This window comes from Raphanus sativus, unplaced genomic scaffold, assembly GCF_000801105.2.
Source record: "Raphanus sativus cultivar WK10039 unplaced genomic scaffold, ASM80110v3 Scaffold0845, whole genome shotgun sequence".
Taxonomy (NCBI): Eukaryota; Viridiplantae; Streptophyta; class Magnoliopsida; order Brassicales; family Brassicaceae; genus Raphanus; species Raphanus sativus.
In genome coordinates, this window is record NW_026616159.1 from 635 (window position 1) to 23,275 (window position 22,641).

General features: G+C 36.2%; 6 protein-coding genes, 1 long non-coding RNA gene and 1 other non-coding gene across 9 annotated transcripts; 5 read left to right on the forward strand and 3 right to left on the reverse strand.

The window, feature by feature from the left end:
* Positions 1-248: 248 nt before the first annotated feature.
* On the reverse strand, positions 249-1,163 carry LOC108851539 (uncharacterized). The gene is made up of 2 exons (XM_018624980.2): positions 645-1,163; positions 249-545 (listed from the first exon to the last, which is right to left on the reverse strand). Exons 1-2 carry the CDS (start codon positions 1,086-1,088, stop codon positions 474-476), a joined length of 516 nt encoding a protein of 171 aa, XP_018480482.1. The 5' UTR covers positions 1,089-1,163; the 3' UTR covers positions 249-473.
* A 4,858-nt stretch (positions 1,164-6,021) lies between these two features.
* On the forward strand, positions 6,022-7,981 carry LOC130503176 (transcription factor ABA-INDUCIBLE bHLH-TYPE-like). Its single transcript, XM_056997844.1, has one exon. It carries the CDS (start codon positions 6,326-6,328, stop codon positions 7,754-7,756), a length of 1,431 nt encoding a protein of 476 aa, XP_056853824.1. The 5' UTR covers positions 6,022-6,325; the 3' UTR covers positions 7,757-7,981.
* A 593-nt stretch (positions 7,982-8,574) lies between these two features.
* LOC130503175 (phosphatidylinositol 4-kinase gamma 4-like) lies at positions 8,575-10,873 on the forward strand. The gene is made up of 2 exons (XM_056997843.1): positions 8,575-10,221; positions 10,294-10,873. The coding sequence occupies exons 1-2, from the start codon at positions 8,977-8,979 to the stop codon at positions 10,681-10,683; spliced, it is 1,635 nt and encodes a 544-aa protein (XP_056853823.1). The 5' UTR covers positions 8,575-8,976; the 3' UTR covers positions 10,684-10,873.
* Positions 10,874-11,010: 137 nt separating this feature from the next.
* On the reverse strand, positions 11,011-11,083 carry TRNAA-CGC (transfer RNA alanine (anticodon CGC)). Its single transcript has one exon. It is a non-coding gene; the product is annotated as a tRNA-Ala (tRNA).
* A 661-nt stretch (positions 11,084-11,744) lies between these two features.
* Positions 11,745-13,398, forward strand: LOC108852699 (putative RING-H2 finger protein ATL21A). The gene is made up of 2 exons (XM_018626196.2): positions 11,745-12,453; positions 12,788-13,398. Exons 1-2 carry the CDS (start codon positions 11,760-11,762, stop codon positions 13,210-13,212), a joined length of 1,119 nt encoding a protein of 372 aa, XP_018481698.1. The 5' UTR covers positions 11,745-11,759; the 3' UTR covers positions 13,213-13,398.
* Positions 13,399-13,743: 345 nt separating this feature from the next.
* On the forward strand, positions 13,744-15,374 carry LOC108853405 (putative RING-H2 finger protein ATL21B). The gene is made up of 2 exons (XM_018626819.1): positions 13,744-14,404; positions 14,971-15,374. The coding sequence occupies exons 1-2, from the start codon at positions 13,744-13,746 to the stop codon at positions 15,372-15,374; spliced, it is 1,065 nt and encodes a 354-aa protein (XP_018482321.1).
* A 1,462-nt stretch (positions 15,375-16,836) lies between these two features.
* On the forward strand, positions 16,837-17,916 carry LOC108837995 (transcription factor CPC). Of its 2 annotated transcripts, none has more exons than XM_056997842.1 (3): positions 16,837-17,126; positions 17,194-17,284; positions 17,716-17,916. In XM_056997842.1, exons 1-3 carry the CDS (start codon positions 17,075-17,077, stop codon positions 17,831-17,833), a joined length of 261 nt encoding a protein of 86 aa, XP_056853822.1. In that variant the 5' UTR covers positions 16,837-17,074; the 3' UTR covers positions 17,834-17,916. The 2 variants fall into 2 exon arrangements, with proteins under 2 accessions (XP_056853822.1, XP_018466481.1); XM_018610979.2 differs by having other exon boundaries at positions 16,865-17,126; positions 17,197-17,284.
* A 691-nt stretch (positions 17,917-18,607) lies between these two features.
* Positions 18,608-20,115, reverse strand: LOC130503174 (uncharacterized). Its single transcript, XR_008940679.1, has 2 exons — positions 20,002-20,115; positions 18,608-19,118 (listed from the first exon to the last, which is right to left on the reverse strand). It is a non-coding gene; the product is annotated as an uncharacterized LOC130503174 (long non-coding RNA).
* Between the last annotated feature and the right edge of the window lie 2,526 nt (positions 20,116-22,641).

Consider the following 22,641-nt stretch of genomic DNA (forward strand, 5'->3'; position numbering starts at 1 on the left):
GATTATGCATTAGCCAAAACAATATTTCCGTCAGGTATTTACTTAGATCCTTTTTTTCTGCAGGTTATTGCTGGTGTCACTGCGAAGAAACAGAGCTAATCAGACAAGCAATGCTTTCCCCTGTTTTCTTACATTCAGATTCCCTTTTTGTCTTCTAACTCTTTCTATTCACAAATGAAATAAAGCCTCATTCATGTCTTTTGTTCTGATACCTTATATAAAAGGCATGTGCCTAAGTACACTCTCTGTTCATCCCTTTAATAAGGTGTATTCATTTAAATTGAAAAGCTCAGAAACTTTTGTTGCCACATGATATATTTTACATACCCTCAGAAAGATTATCAATTTTACATTATTATGAAATTTCTAGTCTTACATACACTCACATTAGTAGCTCTTTTACATCAACTTGATCCTCAATAGGTAGACCAAAGGATGATCATTGTGTGCTTGTAGTGCAGTTGAAAATATGCTCAAAGACTTTTGCTTCTCAGCTTCTTGTTATTCCATGGCATTGCCTGCTTCAATCCCTTACACAAACTTGCCTGCATTTTACCAGTTAAGTAAGAGTTGAGAGTTGTTAAGACAAAAGTCCCAAAGTAAGAAGCAAAAAAAAAGAGAGAGATAGAAAACGACTGCTTTACCCAAAAGTGAGATCCTTTTACTGAGCCACCACCATGGAAGCTCCCTGATCTGTTAAACTTCATGATCTTCATGCTCTTGTAGTTGTTGATCTCACCTGCTCTCTCTTTCTCCGACGGAAAGACATAACTACCCCTGACAAAAATCTCTCCTCTACCTTTCCTCCTGATGAACCCAAAGAGCCCATGCTTCCTCTCAGGCAAGGGCATTTGAGTTAACTCTCCAGTAAGGAGCAAGCGCGGTGGCAGTTCAAGATATTTTGGGTAAGAAAGAGGAAGAAGAGGGTTCTTGGGCTTGCCTGGTTGATCTTCCCAGCAAAACGGAACAGAGGCAAGAGTGTGAATCGGAGAGGCAAACACACATGGAGTAGCTGGTGATGATGTGTACAACAATGATCTTGACTTCGCAGCTAACACAAGCGCCAGCTTCTCCTTCTCTTCTCCCATGTTTATTTATTTTTGGTTTACTCTGTTTCTTTTCTTCAGCTTTAGGTAGTGGAGAGTGAAGAAATAAAAGACAGTGAATTAAATATGTCTCTAATCATTTGTTATTATTAGTGATCCAACTCTGATTTTTATTTACTGTTGACTTGATAGACAACCAACCATTCATAAACGTCAATACTCTTTTGCTAATGGAAATTAACAGACCACGTCACCAAATATTATTTACCAAACTGCTAATATTATTTTTAATATTAGTGATTTTCTACAACATTTTTATTGTTTCTAACAGCATCGTTATGTACTATACTATAGCCCACTTGCTAAACAGTTATCAATTAGTTACATCCATTTACTCAAGAACTATGGTTATACATGTTATGCGTGATAAATTAATTTTTTTAATCATTATTGTTAGAGAATATATCAAATCATAAACAACATTTAATTATCTTATGTTCATGCAAGACTGATCACATACTGCTTGTGATATGAGTATGCATTAAAGAAAATTTGTGATTTTTAGCTAATTGTATACATTAAATTCAGGGATTATGGAGCTAACGTCAAAATTATCTGCCGACAAATGACTTTGTTGTGTGATTAACCACCTATAGAAAGCCCAAACTGTACTCTTCATTAACATGTGGTTTCATCACTGTACGTTACGTTCCCACCGACACCGAGCTTATGACCTCCCTCAAGCCTTTTTTTTTTTTGAAACTTGATCTCCCTCAAGCTTAGTGTGTGACTCCGCATGTCTAAAAGTTCTGAGTGATGATTAACTACGATGAACGTGGTCTTAGGTGAGGGTTTTCTTTAATAATTAGAAAGTTAAGACAATCAATACTAAAAATATTAAGGGAGTAGGTTTTTACATTTGTCTTTATATATACAAGAATAATTAACCATAGGTATTATAATACTAATATTAATTTACTAAACTAAATAATGAGCCATCGCTAAAGCGAATCTGCCAGGTTCTTCTTATTAAGAGCTCAGTTAATAGACCCCCATAGAAGCTAGTTTTTATATCGAACGGACTTTCTTTTGGGGGTAAAAATGCTTTCTCCATAATAATAGTGACATGACCATGGGACAAAGACATAAACGCACATAAACACACTGTAAGTCTGTAACACAACGCAGGAGATAAAACAACAACCAAACAAAGAAATGTAGGCTATGACGCTATGTATGAAAAAATCCGATCGAGCTAGTCGGTTAGTTCTTTGAACCCATTAAGAGAGAGGTACGACGTTTAATGGGCTTAGTTTATTCCTTTAGGCCTATGATTCTAATGGGCCGAGCCCGACCAATTATCGTTGACTGTTAAACCTCGCGAGCATTGATATTTGTTGGGTTAAGTTAGTAGCATTAGTACGTCTATGATGTCGGGGAAGAATTTCTGTCGGTGAGACTTTTAGTTCCCGAGTATGTCGGTGCATTTAATACAAACCATAATAAATCTACGATGCCTTTAGTTGTTTTGAAATTAAATAAAATTCCGTATAAAGAAAACAAAACGGCATATATAAAAGGAGAAGAAAACGTTTTGTATTATAGCGAGTGAGCGTACGTGAAAACTCGTTCATCGAACTGATTGTCTAAATTCGAATGAAACGGCAACGTTACTGACACTGGTCCAGGCAGATATCACGTTCTTTGGTCTTCAATTTTAAAAAAATATTAATTGCACAAACGAGTTTCTTAGTCAAGTCAACTTATACATTCTAATTAGATAACGTTGTATTTTTTTCTGGTGCTTGATTTTAGTATTATTAACTACTCTTGCACATGAATTTTTACCTCTAAATCTAATACTAACTTACAGCAGAATAACAAAAAAGGTTATATATTTTGTTAACTAAATCAAAACCATGGGCGAAGTACACTAAGCTTGGGTTAGCATTTGTCACACGTGGGACGTGCGAGATTAAAAAGGGGGAACGTGGCGCATGATGTATTTGCCGTACTTTAAAGAAATATAAAGTTAAAATGTCGATCTCATGGGCCCCTCGAAAGCCCACGAAAACGCGTGACGGACAAAGATTAGTTGCGTAAGCCAATCAATTATTTTTTTCATTAGTTCCTATAGTTTATGACTTTGTTCATTGGTTCCTAACTGCATCACTATCATCTATTAAACAAACAACTTAAACGATATCAATCGTGACTGCATTATTCAAAATAACTTTCATTTCAAATTTCGACTAGCTTGGTATATATTTCCGTAACTTGTCTAAAAATAAAACGCGTCTAGCGTGAGAGAAAAATATTTTAATATACTAAAATAAGTGAAACATGACAAATCATATGGTATAAAAGCGTGTGAGAACATGAGAAGTAATTGCCTGTAATAAAGACCACCGTATTCACGATTGTCTCCACATGACCCCACATTTCTCCTCTATTTGCTCTCTGCCATACGTTAATAAACCCTACCTTCCTTGTTGAAATCTGTACGAACAAATGTAAATACATATATATATATATAGACTCAATATAGCTTCGTTTTAAAAACTTCTGCTTCCTTCGTTATTACTTATTAGTAGTAAGCATTAGAAACGCGTTGTGATCCGCACAGGGGCGTTCCTGAAAGATGGGAGACCTGAAACATTTTACAAAGGTTTTAACTAAAAAAAATTTTTTAGCTAATTTGGGGGCCTTTTTCAGTGTAAATATTTTTAAAAAAATTGGGGGCCCTAGTCTAATGTTTCACCTTGCTGTGCTCAGGACCGCCCCTGGATCCGCATGAACGACTTGTACAAAATAGCGTGGTGCATATGGCTTCGTTATCCCCTCTATAAATTGTTAGCTATCATAGTGGCTTGGTCTAGTTATCTACTTGGCCGTACAGAGCATACAAAGTTGTGTCTATAAATCATTACAGTATTAATATGTTTCTTTGAATTATTACCATAAAACATTATTCTCTTTTCTTGACAACATCATAATAAATCATTCCTATACAAAAGCGTAGTGATAGTGATCTCATTATCTAACTTTAATTAGACCCAATATAAACTCAAGCAATAATACTTTTAGGATAAATTATAAATAATCAGGTATTAATTAATATAAATTTTATTTAAAATCGAGACGAGCAAACAATTAGAAAGTTACAGGCACACACACACGAGGAGATGAGAAAAAAAAGTAGGTTAAACTCATCACATGTGCTCTCACGGAATGAGTCTCCTTTTGTTGAACGTTACTATTGTGCATGAGATTCACGCAAATCCTGTGCGACACATAAATTTCTCTTATAAAAATTCAAAATAAAGGAAAACGTAATAGTCCAAATCGAATTAAAAGATTTTTAATGATAGCAATAAGTACTAATAAGATAACGTAGAGTCCAATTAAATGGACCCACGTTTATAACGATGTCTGAAATAACCAGCACCCCACGACCACGTGACCCCCTACAATTCAGTCGATTTTGTTCTTTTTTGTTTTTGTTTTTCTTATGTATGTGGTTTTTTTCCCGTCAAAGTTGATTCATTCCTTCATTACCACAAGGGCAAAACATACAAGGTTGAAATCCTAAAATCGGCGGACACAGTTTACAATCCCCGGATACAAATATGTATCCGGGGATTGTAAAATATGTATGTGGTTTATTGCACAGAAAAAAATGCATGTGATTTATTTTTATTGGATGAGAAAATATTATAAACAATTAATCCAGTACAGTTTGGTTCAAAATACTTTATTTGATGTGATTTATACTTGTTAAATCTATATGTGTATATATTAAATCTTACGTAACTACAGACACTTGTTTATACTCCCTTTATTTCATAATAAATTTCTTTTACGAATTTTTCATACATATGAAGAAAACTATTTTAAAAAAAAATTAATAAATTATGTATATAGGTAAAAACTATAAATTTTCTATAATACACTGAAAATATAAAACAAACTCTACAATTAAACAAAATCTTAAAATTATAACGCCCACCAAAAAATTCTTAAAATTATAACAAATCGAGTGAACAAAACTAGAACCGAGATTTAAGGGTAACTAGGTTTTGACCCGCGCTTTAACAGCGCGGATTTATTTTTCTTTTTTTTTTATAAATTTTGAATAAGTTTGTGAAATGAAATATTTTCATTTATTTTTATTGTATTGTTTTATTTTTATTTTTATTGTATAAATGGGTATTTCTGTTTAAAATTGAACTTGAATTTTTTTTCAAAAATTTGAAGTGATATTTTAAATTTTTTCAATCAATTTTCACTTTTATGTACTGAATTTTTGAAAGATATAATTTTTAACAGATTTAACTTGTGAATAAATTAATATTATATTCTTTTAATAATTTAAGTCTTTCATTATCAATATTAAAATATTTTCAGAAAGTTTTAATTATATTGAGGAAAATAAATAATAATAATTATGTGTAAATATTTGTTAATATCAATATTAGAACTTGGCCCAAATGGCCCAAATGAAAAATGTGAACTTAGATAAATATTAAAATCGGTCTAAATGGCCCAAAACCGTGAAACTAAAGGAACAAAAAAAGTTTGGGCCTATAACTAAAAGACCCATTAATTAAAAATAATACAAAATAACAGAAATATCCTTAATGAAACTTGCGACTTTCTTATAATAGAATGGTAGATTTAGGTAAAAATTCAAATAGGATTCTGCTTTAATAGTATAGATCTGACTAGAAAATATGATAAAAGCTTCATCAATCATAGAATACAGTAGTATTAATTTTCAAAAAATAAATGAACAGAGAATATGGTTTATATTTATCCGGAAACAAACAAACAAAGTCATTAATCTCAAAATCAGGGAATGTATGTTTTAAGTTAACACATTAATCGGGATTCTACCAGGGAGGGAAACTCAACCATGGTTTTCATAACCAAACTCTAGTAACATGCATAAGTAACCATGGTTTGTGTTTTTTCAAAAAGAGCATTCATACATTACAAACTTTACCCCACACTCCTCTCCTCTCCTCTCAAACTCAAAACTGTATCTTCTCTTCAACCTCTTGTTTCTTTTCATACCTTCTCTTGTTTCAAAAAACTCAATTCAATTCTCCATTTTTGAATTCAAAGTTCGAACCTTTCACCACTTTCTCTCGTTAAAGTTCTCGTTTTTAATCAGAAACTATCTGCGTTTACATGGTTTCAAGCATCACTACTGAGTCATCACATACAAGAAAGGTTTGGTTTTTGGATTTTGTTAGGTAGAGAAGAAAGTGAGAATAATGAACGATTTAGGATGGGACGAGGAAGAGACGTCCATAGCTAATGCAGTTTTAGGGAACTCAGCTTCTGATTTCCTCAGAACAATCTCATCATCCAATCAGAATCTCTTTCTATTTACGGAAACCGACGATACCCTGAACAAGAAGCTATCTAGTCTCGTGGAGTGGCCAAACTCGGAGAATTTCAGCTGGAACTACTCCATTCTGTGGCAGCAGACCGTGTCTAGATCCGGACACCAAGTCCTAGGCTGGGGAGACGGGTGCTGCCGCGAGCCAAACCACTCAGAAGAGTCAAAACTCGTTAGCGGATTAGAGGAAGAAGAAGAGATGATGAGATGGCAGGAGATGAGGAGGAGAGTGTTGCATAAGCTTCAGAGAGTGTTTGGCGAATCCGACGAAGACAACAACTACGCTCTGAGCTTGGAGAACGTTACGGCTACCGAGACTTTCTTCTTGGCTTCCATGTATTTTTTCTTTAATCACGGTGAAGGTGGTCCTGGGAGGTGCTTTTCTGAAGGGAGACATGTGTGGTGGGTTTCGGATGAGGTTGGTTATGATTACTGTTTCAGGTCTTTTATGGCGAAGAGGGCTGGGATCAGGACGGTTGTTATGGTTCCTACTGATGCTGGTGTGGTTGAGCTTGGTTCTGTTTGGTCTTTGCCTGAGAATGTTGAGTTGGTTAGGTCTGTTCAGGGTTTGTTCATGAGGAGAGTTGAGCCGAGTAGAGTAGGAGGGGTTCACAAGCTTTTCGGACAGGAACTGAATAGCTTTGATCACAACAACAAAGGTTACACGTCTCAAGGAAGTGATGTGAAAGTGCAAGAGAATGCAAATGTGGTTGTAGCAGGAGGAGGAGGAGGAGCTTGTGTTGTGGAGGAGAAGAGACCGAAAAAGCGAGGGAGGAAGCCTGCAAACGGAAGAGAAGAGCCGTTAAACCACGTTGAAGCTGAGAGGCAGAGACGGGAGAAGCTTAACCAGAGATTCTACGCTTTGCGAGCTGTTGTTCCGAACATCTCTAAGATGGACAAAGCTTCTCTTCTTGAAGACGCTATCTCTTACATCAAAGAGCTTCAAGAAAAGGTAAAGAGCATTGAAGCTGAAGGAGTAAGAACAGTAGATAGTACAGAAGCTGTTGAGATTCAAGCTGGGGAAGAAGAGGTTGTTGTGAGAATGATCTCACCGTTGGAGACACATCCAGCTTCGAGAATCATACAAGCAATGAGAAACTCAGAGGTTAGTGTGATGGAGTCTACGCTTTCATCTGCTGAAGACAGAGTGTTTCACACTTTTGTGGTAAAGTCTAATAACGGGTCGGATCCATTGACGAGAGAGAAGCTTATAGCAGCAGCGGGTTACCCACAAAGCAGCTTGATGCAGCAGCAGCAGCCATTAGTACCATCTCATAGTTCACAGGTTTCTGGTGATTTGTAGCTTTCACCTTCAAGTGAAAGCTTCTTCTCTTTGTTTGTTCAGTGTAGAGGCAAACTTGAGGTTCAACTTAGACATAGATAAATCTTTTTCTTTTCTTTTTGTTTCTTAGAGTGAAAGGAATCCAGTTTTCATTATATTTGCTAACATTATGTTATACATACATATATGTCAAGTGACTTGACTCAAGTTACATATTTATATGAAATACATATTAGACTTTTTCCTTCTTTGAGTTGGATGTGAGTGGGTAATATATCTTATGTTTTATCTATGTAAATTATAATGGCATCCTTACAGACTTACAAGATGTAACCATATGCATTTTGCCAAGCAACTGTTTGGACCTATGAGCTTTGTTTTTTGGCTTCTTCAAGGACTCGAACCGCCTTCTGGTCACTGGAAACATCATCTAACGAGAAAGAACATTCTGTATTTTCAGAACAAGAAGAGAACCATGTAGTTACCAAAAAAAAAAGGAAGAGAAGTAGAGAACCATGCCCAACAGTGGCATAAACAGGGATTTGTACTGACAACCAAAGGCTGGACTTAAACCCATGTATAATAATTATCAAAGAAAATATAAAAGGCCTAAATCTAAAACTTTAGGCCCATATGATTAACATATCCGTTAATCAAACAGGTTCACTGACCATTAAATCCCCTCCCAAAACCGGAACAATTAAGCTCTATACCAATCATTATCCTAAAACGGTGTATTAGACGTGGACCGTCGTCACCTTTGACGCAAAAAAAGAACCAAACTCTCCTTAAACACGTCACACGAACAAATTAAACACAGACACGTGTCATTCTGTCTCTCTTTCCCTTTCGCAAAACCTCTCTCTCTCTTTCTCTGTCCTAAAGTCTTCATCCTCTCCCCTGTTTTCTCGAGCTGCGAACGCTTTGTACGCCATCGATTCAACCCCTAAATCTATAATTAGAATCCTCCTTAAATCCCCACTTCCCGTCCCCTTTCCCTCTTTGGTTCTTTCCTTCTGGTTAGAATCCGCTCTCTTGTAATACGCCGTCGTTTCGCTCGATTCCAGATTTTGCTCAACGATTCATCAAAATTGGATTTGATTTCCCCCTAGGGTTTACTGTTGTCTCCGGAAGATGATTGATTTGGGAATTTAGGGCATTTCTCGCGGTGTTTGTTTGTTTGTAAATAGCAACTTTTTTTTTTTCGCCGGTTTGAAAAGTTCGTTACATTTCTCTAAAAGATGTCATCAGCTGGTGTGACCATAAGCCCGGTTCGTAGCGAGCCTCCTCTTCTAATGCCTCTCTCTCGCGCCGATTCCCTCCCCGAAGAGACCATTTTGGTCTACCTAACCCTCCCCGGAACCGTGATGGTACCCATGCGTGTCCTCGAGTCCGACTCCATCGAGTCCGTCAAGCTCCGGATCCAGTCCCACCGCGGTTTCGTCGTGAGGAACCAGAAGCTCGTCTTCGGAGGGAGGGAGCTCGCCAGGAGCGGCTCCAACATTCGCGAGTACGGTGTCGGCGAAGGGAACGTGCTTCATCTGGTCGTCAAGGTGTCTGATCTCCAGGTTCTTGATGTTAAGACAACGTGCGGGAAGCACTGTAGGTTTCACGTTGAGAGAGGGAGGAACATTGGGTATGTGAAGAAGCAGATTTCGAAGCAGAAAGGCGGAGACTTTGTTGATTCGGAGATTGTTTACGAAGGGGAGAAGCTTGAGGACCAGAGTCTTATTGATGATATCTGTAGGAATGGTGACTCTGTTTTGCATCTGCTTGTGAGGAGATCTGCTAAGGTTCGTGGTAAGCCTGTGGATGGTAAGAGCTTTGAGTTGTCTGTTGTTGCTCCGAAGCAGTTCTCTTTGGAGCCTCTCGTCGTTAATCCTAAAGCGAAGTTGCCTTTTGTGGTGAGAGATATGATTAGCTCTGCTTCTGATGGGTTGAGAAGTGGGAACGCTCCTGTGAGGTCGAGAGAGGGAACAGGAGGTGCTTATTTCATGCAGGCTTCGTCTGGGAACAAGTACGTTGGTGTGTTTAAGCCTATAGATGAGGAGCCAACGGCTGAGAACAATCCACACGGCTTACCGCTTTCGCCCAACGGAGAAGGTTTGAAGAAAGGGACGAAGGTTGGAGAAGGTGCGTTGAGGGAAGTCGCTGCTTACTTGTTAGATCATCCCAAAAGTGGTGAAGAGAGAGGTTTCGCTGGCGTGCCTCCCACGGCTATGGTTGAATGCTTGCATCCTGGTTTTAACCATCCGAAAGGGGTTAAGACCAAGATTGGATCGCTTCAGATGTTTACTGAGAATGATGGTAGCTGTGAAGATATGGGTCCAGCTTCGTTTCCTGTGGAGGAGGTTCACAAGATCTCTGTGCTGGATATTAGACTGGCTAACGCAGATAGGCATGGTGGTAATATTTTAATGAGAAAAGACAAAGAAGGAAATGTTGTTCTGGTTCCCATTGATCATGGTTACTGCTTGCCTGAAAGCGTAAGTTCTATTCTAATATTGTTTTTGTTTTGTCTATTTATTGTCTGAAACTGATTCTTGTTTATGCAACAGTTTGAGGATTGCACGTTCGAGTGGCTTTACTGGTCACAAGCCAGGAAACCATACTCTAGCGAGACACTAGACTACATAAGATCACTTAACGCCGAGGAAGATATCAACCTCCTGAAGTTCCATGGATGGAAGATGCCATTGAAAACTGCTAGAACACTCAGAATCTCAACGATGCTTCTGAAGAAAGGAGCAGAGAGAGGATTGACAGCGTTTGAGATTGGGAACATGATGTGCAGAGAAACTCTGAGCAAGAAGTCTCTAGTGGAGGAGATGGCGGAGGAAGCTCAAGAGGCTGTGCTTCCCGGGACTAGCGAGGGTGCATTCCTTGAAGCCTTGTCTGATGTGATGGATTACCATCTTGATGAAGTGGTTCGCTCTCAGGAACACTAGAATTGGTTCTTGTGTGAATCGTTACACTCTTAACTACTTGGAATTATGGTACATATACACTCTTGTTTGGTTTGCCTTTATATAAAAATCCGTGGCTTTTGTTTCTCAACTGCTTTTTAACTATCTGTCATCTTTTGGACATATGTACAAGTTGTGTTGTTAATTTATCCGTGAACATATTTCCTGGTAATGACAATTTCAGTGTTACAGTAGATTTTGATTTGCTTTTTAGTTATTTTTCCTTTTGAACAAGTAGAGCAAAATGCATGTCTCTGTGATTAAGAAATGAATGAGGCAAAAAAAAAAAACTGTGGAACTCCAAAGCCTTGGAGGTGCGGGGAATCGAACCCCGTGCCTCTCGCATGCGAAGCGAGCGCTCTACCATATGAGCTACACCCCCTTGATGATATTATAGTCTCTTCATATAAATCAGATTTTAATTTTAGTTACTAATGTACATTTATCATTCACTTAGGTAAATGTTCTTTCTTTAAATCTTTTTGTTTTTCTTTTTGGCAACCTGTAAATTTGATTTGATTTGTTTTTTTTTTTGGTTCACTTGCATGTATTTTGGCAATTTATACTAGAGGCATTAATCTAAAATCATAAAAAATAGACAATATGTTCTCAACTTATAAGTTATTGATAAATTATACTACAGTCATGGTTTGCATGATGATAGCTTTTAAAAATCTTGCAGACTGAGGCATATTCTTTTGTTGATTTGAATTGCAGCAAATATAAATTATTTATAAATGATCCTTTATTGTATTATGGCAATGTTAGAATTTTTTGGACCGCTAGATGTTTCTCTTTTTTTATTACTATATATTATGCGTTAATCAAGGTTATCTTTTGAATATCTAAAAGGTTTAGTCTTCCCTAAACATGTCTCTTTTATTTCAAACATTTGTTTTCTGGCGAGCATCATAGGAAGAGAACTACGGCATTTCTCTAGATCCTCCGACTATAATATTGTTTAATCGAACCAAGAGAATATTTAAATTTATCTTAGAATGATATAAAGTTAATAAGAACAAGTCTTCATGTCGCTCCCTTGATACCAAAACCAAAGTATGACTTTCTCAAACCAACCCTTCTTTTTCATCTTCTTCCTTTTACCTCTCTTACGTGCTTCGCAGCCAAAAGATTGTTCTTCTTCCTCATGTGGTCTTCAAGATGTCCATGTCCGCTTCCCTTTCTGGCTAGAGCCGAACCAGCCTGACTTCTGTGGCCACCCAGGGTTCGATCTCCACTGCACCATTAGTCAAAACACAGCTCTCAACCTTCCGAAGTCCGGAACATTTCTTGTCCGAGAGATCGACTATAAAAGCCAGCATATTCGTCTCTACGACCCTGAGGCTTGCTTAGCAAGAAAGCTTCTGACCTTTGACCTTTCGGGTTCTCCTTTCTCTGCTCTTTACCTTGTCAAATTCACGTTCTTGACCTGTCCTTATGAGATTGCTACGTCGTCCGGGTTTGACACCATCCCATGTCTTGGCAACTCCACGACCTCCTTCTTGGCTACAACTAATTTAGATATCGCGAAATCTATGCTGACTTCTTGTCAGATTGTCAAGACATTAGATGTTCCTGTTTCTCGACCGGTTGTTCCTGAGAAACGGAGACTCTCTACTTATGTCAACAATCAAGATCTTTGGCTAAAATGGGATTCTCCAATTTGTAGCAATTGTGAGAGAGATCACTTGAGATGTGGATTCATAAGCAACGCTTCTCTTCAAGTCAATTGCTTCCCTTTTGGAAAATCCGGTAAGAATTACTCTTCTTATAATTGTAAAAAATGCTGAATAAGTTGTGTTTGTGTAAGACTTCAAATCCAAGGAATCACTCAATTTTTAGGTCAATAATCCACTCATTATCAACTAGAAAAAAACATATAGTATGCAATATATTTGACATTTGAGCAGTTGACTATTAATTAATGAATTGTTTAATCACCTTTTCAAAAGATCAAATCCACTCTTGTTACATCACACGCAAGAATGTCGTTTTCCGTATATAAAACACTATTATAATTTATATATCTACAATAAGGACGGCTGGTAGAGTTGATTATTGACCTATGAAAACGTGATTTTGGCAGGCCATAACAACACGGAATTACAAGTGCTCAAAATTATAAGCCTAGCCATTTTCGGACCAGTCATAATCTTTGCTACTTGTATTGCTATCGGAGTTTGCACCTCTGAGAGATTCACTTCCTGGAGACGACGAGACGTGGCTATCGCTGCAGCTCAAACAAGCGGGGCAACAGTCACGGCGGGTCTTGACGAATCTACAATAGAATCGTATAAGAAAGTGGAGCTAGGAGAGAGTAGAAGATTACCGGGAGTTAATGATATTGTGTGTCCTATTTGTTTATCGGAGTATGCGAGCAAAGACACTGTGAGGTGCATACCGGAATGTGAGCATTGCTTCCATACTGAATGTATAGATGCATGGCTGAAGATTCATGGTACCTGTCCTCTTTGTCGGAATTCGCCTTCTCCAGCACGTGAAGCCGTCTGAAATTGAATAAAAATTTGGTGTATATCTTGTTCAAGGAACAAAACTGAAGCTGAGCTGATGGAATACTTTAAGATTAAGGTTGTAATGGACATAGTAGCTAGCTGTTATGGTTATTTACACTTCCATTATATTTACTATACTTTATCTACATGCTTTTTAAGCTTTGTTTATTTATCAATAAGAAGAAAAAGTCACAAGAAATGATATTAATAGATTTGATCCAATCGGCTGTTTTTTCTTAATCAAATTTCATTCTACTTTTTAGCAACAAAAAAAAAACAAATTCATTTTACTTGATTTTTTGGAAAATAACACAAACAATCATCATAGAACTCTATTTGTTTAATCAAAAAGAATTCATTCTACTTGAAGGAACGTTTACCAAAAAAAAAAAATCTCTTGAGAGAACATATATACTTCCTTTGACTTTTCTGACTTTTTCCTCTCATGAGACTGGTTAAACTCGTTTATAGATTTGTGGTTAATATAAACTAGTAATGACTTCTCCCTTGGTACCGCGCGAACAACATTATGATATCCTCAAAATATCTATTCCCTTTAGGTGTCTTCCTTATCTTCCTCTTCCCTCTCCAACACGCCTCAAACCCTAAAAAATGTTCATCTTCTTTCTTTAGACCATATAGATGTGGACCCTTAGAAGCCCCCATACGTTTCCCTTTTTGTGACCATCCAGAATTCAATCTCCATTGCACCGATCTCAACAAGACAGTCCTAGAACTTCCTATGTCCGGAACATTTCTCGTCCGTGATATCGACTATTACAAGCAGCAGATTTATATCAGTGACCCCGAAAACTGTTTGGCTAAACGGCTTTTAACCTTCAACATGTCAGGATCTCCTTTCTCTCCTAGCTTCAGTATCTTGTACACGTTCTTTTCTTGTCCTAATGATGTAGTTTTGCCCTCTCCATATCGGTCCATTCGTTGCCTAAACAATTCTACCGCATCCTTCTACGCCACTTCTAGTTATGTTTCTGTAGAGCTTATGTTTCCTTCTTGTCAGATCGTGAAGAGATTACATGTCCCATATAGTTTCGGAGACATGGAATTTTCAAGCATCATGCTTGAATGGCTCTCACCAAATTGCAGAAGTTGTGAAATGGAATACTTGAGATGTGGGTTCAAGAAAAAGTCCTCCCTCGAAGTCAAATGCCTTGGTGCTAAAAAGCCCGGTAAACTCAATTGTTTCCCCTTATTTTCTTCTTTTCTTGTGATCCAAGGGAACCCTATAAATGGAAAGTATGTAGAAGAGGCTACTTGTTTTGGTGAAAGGTTCAACGCCATGTACATCTTTAGGCTTAGATAGGTTTACATATTAAGAAAGTAGGAAAATCATAGTAGCACTTAAAAATTAACAATGGGAATTGGCTATTGATCATTATTTAATTGTATTTTAAATATATGTATTATTCAATCCAAGATTTTCACCTCAACTACCGAAGTGTTCTCATTTTATCATTCAACACGCTAAAGTCAAAATGTCGTATTCCGACTAAAACCTTATTGACAATGGCAGTGGAATTTGTTTTTACAGATATTCAATTTATATATATGTTTATACTGATATTCTGATGATCAAAAATTAACTGACATGGATATCATATAAAAACGTATATGTAAATATACTCTTATTTAATTCAGTTCCTATCCAAAACTGTACCTCGTATTCCCAAAAAAACACTTAAACGGAAAGCCTAATCAACCACTTTAAACTAACTCGTAGAACATTATTTGGCAGGTCAACTGAGTAGTGGAGTGCTAGCCGTGATTATAAGCTTTTCCATAATCGGGGCAGTCTCTCTCTTTGGAACTTGTATTGCTATCCGCGTCTACAATTCCCCAAGACAAAGGCATTCAGCTATTGCAGCAGCAACGGTACGACAGCAACCAATAGAGCTTGTGGCGGCGGCGAGGGGTCTTGACCAGTCTACAATAGAAACATACAAGAAAGTTGAGCTGGGAGAAAGTAGAAGGCTTCCAGGAACTAATGGTATTATATGTCCGATTTGTTTATCGGAATATGCGAGCAAAGAAACCATACGGCTCATGCCGGAGTGTGACCATTGCTTTCACGTGGAATGTATTGACGTGTGGCTCAAGCTTCATGGTTCGTGCCCTCTTTGTCGGAACTCGCGCAAATGAAAGAAAGAATCATGGACTTGCAGTCTAGAAACTGATTGGAGAATGAGTAGAACAACCGCATGATTATTTGTATTATATAGTGTTGGTAACATTCATAATACTTTCAGATGTTGGATAACAGGTGCTTGTGTGAATAAGAAGTACTGTCTTAACGTTACAAGGATTGCCACTAGTGTTGATAAACATAATAAATGTTTCTATGAAGTGAGGATGTATGTTATGACTAAAGATTAATTGATATTGTTTGATTTTGTCACAATTTATTTATCAGAGTAAGCGTTGTTTTCTGGTGCATATTAGAATGTGATTATGCATGTCTTCACCGGAATCGATCCATGGCTTAAAATGCATATGGTTTATGTCCGTACGGAATATTATCTTTTCAGACATCACTAGCCTCAGCCCCAAACCCTATGAATATCAGAACTAACGAATAACGATGTGCAATGACAGCAACTTTTACGAACAAAAGAATCAGTTCAATTTCATTAGTCTTTTTGGTTGATTCTTTTCTTGCAACATCTTTTTGGTTGATTAAATACCATTTTCTTTAGCGACCACAGTAATAAATATTTGCTGTAGGATACTTGTCTTAATCATGCCTTATATAGATACAAATGTGCTTCTTAATCTTTGCTCTTCATCTCACTCCATTTGGTCTATTTCCAAATGTGACATAATATTAAAGAGATAAACCCTTGAAATATATAACTAGACCGATCTCGAGGTGCGGTTAAAGCATATTTATAATCAATATAAGATAATTAATTAGAAAAATAAGTAGGTTACCGGACCACATCGGACCACAAGACGCACAACCATTTGGTGCTGTGCCTACTTTTCACGACATTATTATCAGACCAAAGGAATATACATAGAGATTTGTTATCGCGAACTAACTATACTTCTCCCTAGTCTCCTTTCCCTCTCTCGTTTGATTGTAATGCTACTATTATTTATTTTGGTGTTTTCTCTACCAAACTTTCTCTCTTATATCCAACTTTCAAATGGAATGTCTGAGATTTTCTTGCAACAAAAAAATCACTAGCGTTGTTATTGTATTGTTATATTTTTAATTTAATAAATCTCTTACAGATTTGACGACTGTTTTTTTAAATGCATTTATATAAGAGAAAATATTTGAATTTGGTGCACACAATAGGGGCATAATTGTACTTTCCAAGGTCAAACAAAGAGGAGCTCCTTCCTTCATCCAACGGTCTGTAAACTATATGAAAATTTACAACCGCAAGTCAAAAGGTTTGAAGGTGTTATTAAATTAAGTAGTTATGGTTGTACCTGTCGTTCTTCTTCGTGATGAACCAGGCCGTTGAAGCACAACAGTACAGTGTGTACTACAACTACAAGCCTACAGATTCGTTGTCTTCTCCACATCGAGTTAATAAGTTACTATTTCTATTTAATTATTGAGTTTATGATAATATTAAAAACAAAATTATTGTAGGAATTATCAGACACGCGCAGTTATAAATTAATCTGTTTGATTTTCTTTTCTTTATTGAGCCCCTCCATCTCTCTCACTCTTTCTTTCTTGGAACAACAAAATAAAGCTTTCAGTCAAAAAAAAAAAACAACAAAATAAAGCTGTTAAGCATCTCCTTATTTCTTCTCTCTGTCTCTCTCTCTGTTCGCGTCGACCACGACAGATTAGTTGATCTTTATTCCGAGAAGACGGGAATATGGATAAACGACGCCGGAGACAGAGCAAGGCCAGAGCTTCTTGTTCCGAAGGTGATCTATCTATCTGTCTATCACCTCTTTGTGTTTCTTTGGATTGAGTTTAAGTTTTGATCGTTAGCAGAAGTGAGTAGCATAGAATGGGAAGCTGTGAAGATGTCAGAGGTAGAAGAAGATCTCATTTCCCGGATGTATAAACTCGTTGGAGACAGGTAAAGACTCTCTCTCTCTCTCTCTCGATCCATCTTGATCTGCTATTCACTTTTGTTCATCTGTTTCCATCTTTATTCTAAACTGATTTTATTTTATTTAAATATTTTGTTTTGGCTAAAATTTGGTGCTACTTTATTTAAATATTGTTTTTGGCTTTTGATTTATCTCATAAGTCGGTCATTTTTTATGTATTTTATTGCTTATTATTGGGCCAAACCGAGCTGTCAATGACTATGTTCAGCCTGATCTCTCTGATCCAGTTTGTTCTTAATTTTACTTGATATTTGTTTTTTTAGCTGAACACAAGTACATGATAGTTGTTTATCATTACATTGTTTAACATAAGAAACGGTATTCTTTATGGTATTTTAAAGGCTATTTACTAAGATGTAGTATTTGACGATTAGAGTCAATGGTACGTGTTTCATAGGTGGGAGTTGATAGCCGGAAGGATTCCGGGACGGACGCCGGAGGAGATTGAAAGATACTGGCTTATGAAACACAGTGTTGTTTTTGCCAACAGCCGAAGAGATTTTGTTAGGAGATGATTTTTTTTTGGGGGATAAGTTGTCCTTTTAATTACTATTTTGGAATGTATAATTATCTTTATATAAAAAAAATTGCTTAGGAGTTTCAATTTCTTATTATCAATTATGCTACGTGTGTCAAAATTATGACATCTCCAAAAATGAGGATCGTAAACAGTTTAAATGGAAATTGAACAAAAATTAAACTGATTAGTACAAGAAACAGAAAAACAACATTTCTGCATGGAATGATACTTTCATTTAGAGCCGGTTATGAACATAGCATGCATTATAGGAAGATAAACATTTACCTACAATCTCCAAAATATTTGTGATTAATAATTATTTGGTTTTCAAATTGATTTAATTAAATATAAGTAATTTTATTTAATAACTGTTTCAAGTTGCATGAATATAAGACTTATTAAGACCGACCCTGCATTTCCTTACTCATAAGGAGAAATGGTCCTGAATTGTTTGGTAAATTTGGAAAAACAGAATTAGCTTTTGTTTTGACGGAAATATATCAGTAGGTACAAAATTGCGAACAAGATTTATGAGGAAGCAAACCACTGGTTCCTGGTTAAGGCTATAGAAAAATAAGAAAAAGTCATCTATTACTATAAAGAAGGGTGTATCCCTCCTGTGAAGACACGTTGGATTCCACATCAGAAACTCAGCTTCTCTATGTGCGACACGTGTATCTTTTCTAAATCAGTTAATTGTTACGTTGTTGTTTCGATTTAATATGGGTTTTCTGCTTTACAAATTTTGGGCTTTCTCTATTTTATTTAGTTTTGTGAAAGATAATAGCCCAGCTTGATTAGAAAGAACAATCGTCTTCTTCAATCTACATAAACCGACAATAGCGTTGAATGGAGGTTGTGTGAGAACAACATTCCAGAGGGATCTCTTGGTTGAACTTCTTTCGCGTCGTTTTATTTGAGACTCTTCTCCTCCGTTACGGATCCCTTATAAGTTCAATCATTGTCATTAATGTCCATCTCCCCCACTCCTTCCACAATATCACATTCATTGCATCTCTCATTTTCTTCCAGTCGGTAAATCTGGAGCTATAAATAGCTTAATTTGTCTTCGTGAAATTCATCACTTCTCTCTCCTTCTTGCTGACTTCAGAGACGATGACTGCAGCACCACCGCCGAGCTGCGGCTTCTGAAGATTTGGAAGGCAGAAATGTGACCAATCCTCTGTTCCACGATCCACTTCACCAATCCTCCGTTCTCTTTCTGACCACACAAGAAGAAGATCCTCGACCCAAGCGAGAATAGCTTATGTCCTTGACACCTGAAAACGAGTTCCACTATTTTAGAATCTCAAATCGGTGTTGAAGGTATCCTCAAGTATATGATTCTTTGTATAAAAGGATTTATGTATGCGTAAAGGAAGTGCTTTCTTTTGTTCATTGTGAGCGAAATGTATCCTATAACATTGCTTTTATACATTGATTTTTTTCTCAGATATGCACATAAATATATCAGAGTATGAATGAGCCAACATATTGATTCATGTTACAATCAGTTAAGTAACAAAGAAAATATAACAATGCAAGATTCAGAAGGAAACAATGCAATTTCTTGATCAGTTTCATAGTCTACAGCAACAAACTCACAACTTAACTATCAAAATATAACTTTATTGTCTACCATGATTCATAAACCGTAATACAAAATTTATATCCATCATAGGAGTTGTTTAGGGGATTTATAGAGAGAACACTAACCTGTCAATTGTTAAGCATTAGTTGCATCTGACACTTAAACCAGCTAACTCGGAATTTATTGACTATCCACATGAAGCGTTAGACAAAATCAAATACAGTACTATCAAAAGTAGTTTATACATAAGCCCTTTTCAAGAAAAAAAAAACAGTTTATACATTTGAAGTAAGAGTCAAACTATGATCTATAGCTGAAGGCATGCAATCAAACTAACAGTACTGGTTCACAACATTGTTTTTTGAACATCCTCATTTTTAATGTAAACAAAACTCTACTTTACCAGAGATCTATCAAGATCACAACTCAAATTTGAATAATTCGGACAATCTGAGATTAAACATCAAGAAATTTCAATTTCCATAACCACACTAAATGAACATATTTGAAGAAGATCTTTCGTTTGAAAAGAAGATTTTCAGAACTCATATCAGATTAAAGGGATGCGTTACCTTATGGAAAGCTCAATTTTCGCCGAAGATCTGATACTTTTTTCTTTTCTGCTTTGTTAATTAAACGTGAATTGTAAAAAAATTATGATACACAGCAGCACAGAAAGAGACCCCCACACACTAAAGAGTTTGCCTCTAATGTTTATGCTAATTTAAGAGACTGCGAGTCGTTTTCCCTCTACTAAACCGGCACACGTTCTGTTTCTCAGAAAGTAATTTTTCAGTGTCGTACCTTTTTTTCAGTACCGGCACACGTTCTGTTCGGTATCGTACTTTAAAAAAATAAATACTATAAAAAACAAACAACTTTATCAAACACAGATTTAGACTCCTGTATCAAAAACAAACAACTTTAACAAAATAAATACTATCAAACACAACTTTGTCATATGCAGCCACGCTACAATAAACAAGAGGAAACAACGACATATGGCTCAACGCATAAACTCCTGTATAAATTCCCTCACCCACTAAATGTTTGTTTAGTATTTAAATATTTTAATTTTAATTATTTACGCCACATATATACTAAATCAAAAGGAAGGATAAATTGACTAAACATATCAAAAGAAATTACCTATGGTTTTGTGTTAAATCCATCGATTATAAATTACATTATCCTTGCTTATATTAAATATTTACCAAGTTCTCATTAAATTGTTTTTTGTAAAAAATATTTTTTTATTATTGGGAACACGAATGTAATATTATTTTATTCAATATAAATTTAAAATATTATGTACTAAAATAAAAAAATTAAAATATATCTCTACATAGACCAACAAAGACATATAATATAAAATTATCTCACAACAAGCAAATACATCATAATTTAAATTAGATCATTTGTACTAAACAAACAAGTTATGTACAAATAATTCCGGCAATTTGCTCTACGTTTATTGACTCTGAGATCCATCAATATTAGTTTCAGGCGACTATTATGCAAGCCACCATTAATACTAATCGGCTGTAGAGAGGACGCAGAAGAGAATGATGAAATAAGAGAGAATCACCTGCACATGGACCTTCTAGGAAACATGGTTAGAATGCTGAATGTAGAAACAAACCTTGCGGGTTTAGTGTCTGTTTCTTATGTGTGATGACCAAGCAGCAAGCTTATACTCATGAATTGGAGATGATGTTTTCAAGCGCTGAAAAAAAAAGAAAGGAAAACTTCAATGGTTAAAGGTAAAACCCCATCTTTTCATGTTTTCAACTACTTGCGTTTGATGGTAATTTGATCCAAAAATTTCTTTGTTTGAATATACTTGGATTAGTGGAAAAAAAGAGTAGAAGACCATAAGTGGACCACCAAGATACTTGATACACAACATTGTTGTCGAGAAGGTTGATGTATTTGCGATCGGTGACGGTGTATTGCTTTTAGAGGTCAGAGCCAGTCGTAGAGTTGTTCATACATCAAGCCGACAGAGCATCGTTTCATGGGTAGTAATGTATCTAAAACTCTATTTAGAATATCAAAATTTTTCTGGTGAGATCATTGTTTCCTTACACACACAATTATGCAGAATCTTTTCTGGATCCTTGGCTAGAAAATGAGTTTGATCAAACAGAGACGAAATGAGTGATGACAACAGCTTCAATGTGCATTCCTCATATAGCCACAATGCAACCTGACATGAACCTGGTATGCTATATAAACCAAACCTTTAGCCGAATCCCATATTTTGTGTATTGGGTTTAAATCGAGTTTCTTGGTTAGCAGGTAGCAGGTGCAGCTGTTTCGTGGACAAGAAGACGGCTCAGCTGAAATGCAGCAGAAGCCATGAACTCAACTGCCACAGGCAACTCCTAACGGAGTGAGTAGAAAAAATCAAATATAAATTAATGTCTAATAACCATTGTGTTTAATTATGCCCCGCTTTAGTTCCCCTTGATTGAGTTTTACTTATTATTATTCTCCATTGGTTGCTTCTTTTATTTCTCTAACCAAACGGTGAATATCACCAAGATTATATGTTTCTATGGTGTTTTACTGATCTTTGTTTAGTCTGAACACCGAAGGTGTTGTCAATCTTTTATAAAGTTCATTATAGTTTTAACCGAAGCATAAAAGCCAAGTAGACAAAGAAACTCAGAGTAAAATGAAGCGTTAAACATATGACCTTTTTCACAGCTAAAAACATTAGTTGCTTATGAATACAATTGATTCAACTGTTTTGGCCTAGAACAAGACATGAAACAGTTATTGTTTGTGTTCAGAGTTCCCTAATTTCAAATTTCATGTAGCTACCAAATACATATCAAATTAAAACATAACTCAAAAACTATATCAAACTCGCATACATGCCTAACTCTAATAAAAGTAAAAATATGAAACATAAAAAACCATTGTTTTTAAAACAATATTTCATAATATTATACATACCTCGCAAGAACAAACGAAAATATAATAAATTCATATATGAATATTTTACATTAAAATTATTTTATAATTCATATCCCGCCCGTAGGGCGGGCCGACCCTAGTTGATCTATAAAGGAAGAAAAGAATTAAATTCGGTTAGAAACCCCCTCCTATCACTTGGCTAAAATATGATATAGGTTATGCATGGAACAAGAACAAAAATGAAAGTGATGCATCTCGGATTCTAGGGAATAGCACTGGTACAAAAA